The sequence below is a fragment of the Nelumbo nucifera genome, chromosome 4 (genome assembly GCF_055504915.1).
Source record: "Nelumbo nucifera cultivar China Antique chromosome 4, China Antique-T2T, whole genome shotgun sequence".
NCBI classification, from domain to species: Eukaryota; Viridiplantae; Streptophyta; class Magnoliopsida; order Proteales; family Nelumbonaceae; genus Nelumbo; species Nelumbo nucifera.
This window is the reverse complement of record NC_142652.1, coordinates 85,074,724-85,081,419: the sequence shown is the minus strand read 5'-3', so window position 1 is coordinate 85,081,419 and position 6,696 is coordinate 85,074,724. Positions and strand designations below refer to the sequence as shown.

The window sequence follows — 6,696 nt, the reverse complement described above, 5'->3', positions numbered from 1 at the left end:
GATTTCCCTACCTTTTCCTTCAAGCCAAACAAGCCAGAATGGAAGGAGGGAAGGAGGGAAGGAGGAGGGAAGAAAATGGAAGAGGGAAGGAGGGAAGAAGAAAGAAGAGGAGGAGGAGGATGGTTCAATGCTCATCGGCGACGATAATCGCAATGGCAACGGCAAGGTGACAACAACATAGATCTGAGATCTGAGATCCAAGTTCTCAAATCTCATATTTGAGATCGATTTTTCTACAACATTTTTTCTTCTTCTTTGACCTGGATCTCAGATTTGAGATTGTGTCTCAGACTGGATCTCATATTTGAGGTCTTGTGTTTTTCCTCTCTGCAAGTTTTTAAAACTGTGAACCACTGTCCGGTCAAATGAGTTGACGATTTAACCACCCATGTCAGCAGTTTTCTGACGGAGTCAATGATTTTTGACCCAAAAATGGGTTAGAGGTGAAACAGAACCAATTGCTTAGACGGTTACTGCATTGAACGGTCCGACCGTCCGGGTCAACGACGGTTAAAAAACATTGTATAATACTATCGGGCCAGGCCGGACCAATTCGTCGGGCTACCCGGCCGATGATGTCTGGAGGTGGCGCGGCCTTGTCGCCTGTCGGAGGCGGCGAAGGAGTGAGTGAGTGGTGAGTTTTGGCGAAAGAGAGAACCAGAGAAGGCTATGAACAGGTGGGCAAGAAATCAAGAACAAGGCATGGGCGCAACTCAGAAGCTCAAGCGCATCTCTCGCCAAAAAGCTCTCCGCCATCCTACCGTACGGGTGAAAGAAAACAAGATTACTCACCCAACAAATAAACAAGAAAAACCAGTAATTTTCACTGTTTTCCTTTTTCTTTTTCCTTGTCGTTAAGATCTGTTTTCTTGTTTTCCGTGTTTTATCTGCATAATCAATGGGATTCCAGAAACGGTTCAATCCCTTTCCGTCTTTTCTTTTCAATCGACCAAACGAAATTCATTAAATTACTATTTTTCACCTTCAGTCCGTTGCAGAGAAGCTTGGGCGAGAAAAGTGTGATTAGTTTTAGTTAGAGCAATTCCAGACGTAATAAATCACTGCATTAATAACTTCGTGTAATTCTCCATAGAAATCTCTGTATCATAGCGTCTCTTCTGAGCTTCCCCGAAGTGCTGAAACTTACTTCAAACCCCAGTTTCAGAGCTTATTGGTTGGAGAGGCCATGGCCTCGGCTATAGTATATTGTTCTGCTACTCGTCTTCTGGGTTTGCCTTCTCTTACTGCATTTTCTAGACCCAAAATATGCGGTAGATTTCAGTGTCGTACTTTGGCCGGTGGGAACCCGGCGGTGGTGTCTTCGGAGTCTGTTGAAACCAATGGAGCTCCTTTCGTTAGAGACCAGGATGGAATTGGGTCTAGGATTGATGGAGGGAATGGTCGTTTTGGTCCGAAACGTATGGACAATACGAAGAACGTAATGGGTCTGGAAGAGTTGGAAGTGTTGTGGGATGATGGTTTTGGGACTTACAGTGTGAAGGATTTCCTTGATATGGCCAAGGACATGGTTAAGCCTGATGGTGGGCCTCCTCGCTGGTTTTGTCCCCTCGAATGTGGGCGTTCATTAAAAGATTCACCTGTGCTACTGTTTTTGCCCGGTAATCAATGTCTAACTGTGGATAGCGCCGTGTTTGCTAATTGACCAAGGCGAACTCTTAGGCAATTAAATTTTGTATTAGTTCAAACCTTTTGTTACTTTATGTTTCACTGATTATTAATGTTTTAGGCAATTTGTGTTTCAGTATTTTGGAGGTTTTCTGTAACTTTGATATCTGAATGCTGATTGCTTTATTAATTGGGGCATGCAGGAATTGATGGTACGGGCCTGGGGATCATTTTGCATCATAAATCTCTTGGCAAGTTAGTCAAATCTATCCTATTTGCTAAAGTGAATGTGGCATTATTTTATGTCATTGGGGGTTATTACATGTTATCACTTGCACATAGCCACAAATAAGGACTTATGAACACGATCTCAAGTTTTACATGTTAGGAGTTGGGTATAAATTTTTAGTTAATTTGGAGAAGCAACTTTTGCATTATTGAATTCAATGATTATTTGATAAGTGAAGAATCAAAGTTGTATACGGTTTTTTGTGTTCTATTTTCTTGAATGTTTTTAGCCATTTTCCCTTTGATGAATGGATTGCCCTTTCCCTTTAAGACTATTTTTCTTGAATAAAAATATAAAATGAATTTTATCCATCTGGATGATAAACTATGACATGACTTACACCAAATGGCTCCTTTGTTAACAGGTAATCGGCCTTGGTTTAGAAAGGTGCTTTCATTTTTCCTTTGTGAATAACTAGAGCAATATGTTAAGTTTTAACCCCATCTGATCTGACTAAGATCTGAGTCCAATTAAAATTCATATTACATACAATTTATAACTAATAAATTAAATATTTCATATTTATATTCTCCATTGTATTACCAAAAAAGAGGGTGGGCCTTGGTGCAATGGTTGGGTTACTCCACTGTGACATAGGTGACCAGGTTTCAAATCTTGGAAACAGCCTCTCTGTATGTGTAGGGGTAAGGTTGCGTACATCTATCCCTCCCCAAACCCCACATTAGTGGGAGCCTCACGCTAATGTTGTTCGTTCATTCATCCTAATAAAATATCTTCTTAAAAGGCAATTAAAATTATAAAATCATTATTTTTTTTTGTGTGAAAATTAAGAATTTAAGACCATTACGTGGACTTGTTTGGCTTGCCTTTAGGGGCGTGGCACAAAGGCGGCTCATAGAATCAGGAATGTAATATATCATACATCACATTAGCTTCTTGAAGTAATGCAATTGAGGAAAAAAAGAGATTATGGGTTTTACATGCTTGAAAATGTTTTATATGTTTGATTTTATTTTTAAATTTACATTTGGATACGCTTTACATGTTATGTTTATGTATTTTAATTTTAGATAATAGGTTTTTTCAGAACGTTTATTTTAAAATTTAAGTTTATATTTTTATTAATATTATCTTTAATATTTTGTTTGATTTTTTTTAATTTTCTATCGTTTTTAATTTTTTATTTTTTTTTTGTGCCTTGCTTCAAAAAGGCTTGTGTGCCTCGCCTTGCACCTCAGGCGCAAATTGGCCCTTGTGCTTTTAAAATACTGATGTTAACAAGAGAAAAAGAAAATCAATACTAGACACACAATGAGAGTCCACAAAAACAAAATGCCACCTCAAAGAGGATCTCAGAAGCAAAACAATTCAACAAAAAAATCTACTTTGGAAGAGTAGCACCAGGAAAATTTCATTCTAGGAAGGCATTTCTTTTGTCTATCTTGTATTATTTCTTTAAGTGCAAATGAGTATATGATAATAAAATAGGGAAGTCTATCTTATATTTCCTGTTGTTTTCCTTATGTTTTCTGCCATGTGGATATCATTTAACTTGTATGAAGTTGGATACAAGTGTTAATTTTGCCATATGTATGGCTTTCCTTCCAAGATTCAAAATATTAATATGCATGGTATGCATGGGCATGTGTATTGGGTGTTTTCGGGTGGCTCAAAACCTTTTTGTTTTATTTTTTAGTTTTTAGTTTTTACAGGGGGCTTAAATTATTGTTATTTAACCCCCCAAAACTTTGTTTTTTTTTGAGAAGCCTTAAATTCGTTTGGCTTTCCTTCTTGCATTCTTTCTGCAACGAATTTAACTTCTAAACATGTTCCCGATCTATTCCTCGTGTGTTTATCCTGTGAGTGAAAAGTTGACACTATTAATATGGAATATCAAGAAAATTTTCATTCTGATTGTCAGGGAAAAACTGTACATTTGGCCCTATATGTACTGCAAATTATGGCCTACATATCAAGTTACATCTAGATGAAGATATCTAATTTAGAAAAATTTTCACTGCAGGGTTTTTGAAGTTAGATGCATGCATATCCCTGTTTATGATCGGACATCATTTGAAGGTGTTGATCTTTGAACTCTTTCTAATTGAATTGATTGAAAAAAATATGAAGCTTTCCATGGGAATATAATTTTGATGAGTTTTTTTTTTAATTTATTTTTCCTTTTCAATTTTCTTTTAGGTTCCTTCTATGAGTTGATAAAATGTTAGATGTTGATGTATCAAACTGGCATTTTAACTGCTGAAAATTTTGACAAAACTCACATAAGTATAACTTATAAATTTATTGGATTACTCAAAACAAAAAGAAAAGATAAAATGCATACTGATAATAATAGGTTTTAAGGTTATTATAAAAAAATAATAGGCTTTAAGGTTCCTGAGGGAGAAATGCAAAATATTTTTTGTGATTTGTAAAACTGTGAACCATTGGTACAAGTTGAAACAAATAAAAATTCAATATTTATGTTTAAAGCCACCAATCATCATCCTCATCCATGCCTTATCCCAACAATATGCGGTTGGTTACATGAATCCTGTTTCGCCAATCCATTCTATTTAAAGTCATATCCACTGTTAAATTATTAGTGCCTAAATAATTTCTTACTACCTCTACCCATGTCCTTTTAGCATCCCAGATGATGTCGCAGCTTCTAGATCATTCTTTTGGCCCTTATTCCTTTTGACTATAAATTATTCGCATAGAACCACATCTTTTTATTTTTGTTAGCGAAGTTATATACAAGAACCTTTAATAAATTATAGTTGCGAGGAATGGCTAATTTCATCTATACTCCTAATATCACACAGTTTAAAGGGAAAATTAGAGAAAGGAAGGGAAAGATAGGGTTTGAAGGATACTTGGTGTTTTTTTTATTTGAATTCTTTGTTATTGTTGTTCATTGACAGATATCAAAATGAGTTTGATAAACTTAGTGACGTAGGATGAATAGTTCTGATGCCAACTTGGTATAGGACTGAAGACTGATGTGATCCAAACATAGTTGTCAAGGATTAATGCAAGTATTAAGGACACAAAGGAACGGAAGGAAAACCCAAATGCAACAAGATGCTTTAGAAGTCAGAAGAATCATTGGACTGTTCGGGTTTCAAAAGTTTTCATCAGACTGAAAGGGGGTTTGTTTGGGATTTGTCCTATCAAAAGGGCAGTTTTAAGAAAAATATTAAAGCCATAGGAGAAGCTAAGTAATCAAATGGAGTCTTTAGTTGGTAATTTGGAGTCTAGAGTTTAGATGTTGTTGGGTTTTTGTTGATTGTTGGGGATTTGTTTTTGGTTCTGGTTGTGTGAGGTGGTTTTTTCTATTTTACTTTAGGGTTGAAATTACAATAGAAATAGTAGGGGGTTAGGGTTTGGTTGGATTGGTTCAGTTTGCATTTTGCATTTTGGTTCAGACTTTGGAGAGGTTGTTTTACATTTTGGTTGGGATGTTGAGGGTTTGGAGGGGTGTCGGGCTTATTATTTCTTCTCTTGGGTGACTTGTGGTCACTTTTCTTGTAATTTCTTTTTTTTCTTTTGATGAAAATTTCATTTTCCTCCAAAAAAAATAGTTGTCAAGGTGCCTAGGCGATTCTAGGTGATAGAGGGAACCTAGTTGAAAGCTGAACCACTGTAGTCGAAGTAGCAGAAAAGAGGAGAAGAAGAAGAGATGCTGAAATGTCGAACTGTACTTGCAGTCGACCATGCCTTTATTTATATATAATTGAAGTACAAAGTACAAGAAATTACTGGGATACCCCTGATTAGTGATGGGACACCCATAAGACTTAAGACATAAACAAGATTAGGCCCATTAGCAAAGGCCCAGTTACAAGATAAGTTTAACATAAGAATGGGCTAATAGGAATTCTTATCAGCCGAACACACTCAAGCCTTCTAACATATCATTCTAACACTCCCCCTCAAGCTAAACATGGATATCAATCATGTTTAGCTTGCCAAGTATGTCCTTGAACTTTGTAGTTGCCAGCCCTTTTGTTAATACATTTGCAATCTGCATTTCTGATGGAGTATAAGGCACACAGAGTTCCCCTGAAACAATTCTCTCTCTTACAAAGTGTCGATCAATTTCAATATGTTTTGTCCTGTCATGTTGTACTGGATTATTGGCAATGTTGATAGCAGCTTTATTATTACAATACAACTTGAGAGGACCTTCAGTCTTAATACCAAGCTCATTAAGGAGAGTTTTGAGCCATAAGAATTCAGCAACCCCGTGTGCCATAGCTCGGTATTCTGCTTCTGCACTTGATCTAGCCACAACATTCTACTTCTTACTGCGCCATGTGACTAGGTTTCCTCCCAAGAATGTACAGTAACCTGAGGTTGACTTTCTGTCTCCAACAGACCCAGCCCAATCAGCATCAGTGTAGGCTTCAATTCCAAGTCTGTTGTTCTTCCTGAATAGAATTCCTTTCCCTGGGCAAGTTTTCAAGTATCTTAGAATTCTTTCCACTGCTCTCATATGAGGAGTCTTTGGTGAGTGCATGAATTGATTGACAACATGCACTGCATAGGCAATGTCTGGCCGAGTGAGGGATAGGTATATCAGTTTTCCTACCAATTTTTGGTACCTTTCCTTATCATAGTATTCCTCACCCATTGATTCTTGTAATCCATGGTTCGGTTCTATTGGTGTGCCTGCTGGCCTGCACCCCATCATGCCTGTTTCTTCTAGGAGATCTAGCACATATTTTCGTTGACATATGTAGATTCATTCTCTTGATCTAGCAACTTCAATCCTGAGAAAATATCTCAGATTTCCCAGGTCCTTGATCTCAAAT

The 6,696-nt window shown here is 37.0% G+C and overlaps 1 protein-coding gene across 2 annotated transcripts in view; it reads left to right on the top strand.

The window, feature by feature from the left end:
- Nucleotides 1-842: 842 nt before the first annotated feature.
- LOC104585974 (phytyl ester synthase 1, chloroplastic) overlaps nucleotides 843-6,696 on the top strand; it is a 120,382-nt gene continuing 114,528 nt past the window's right edge. The window contains exons 1-3 of one of the 2 annotated variants that reach the window (XM_088886626.1): nucleotides 843-1,619; nucleotides 1,830-1,881; nucleotides 3,900-3,955. In XM_088886626.1, the coding sequence (XP_088742752.1) occupies nucleotides 1,187-1,619; nucleotides 1,830-1,881; nucleotides 3,900-3,955 (541 nt within the window). In that variant the 5' untranslated portion in view covers nucleotides 843-1,186. The remainder of the gene's footprint in view (nucleotides 1,620-1,829; nucleotides 1,882-3,899; nucleotides 3,956-6,696) is intronic. The other variant, XM_010243043.3, reaches the window with a different exon arrangement.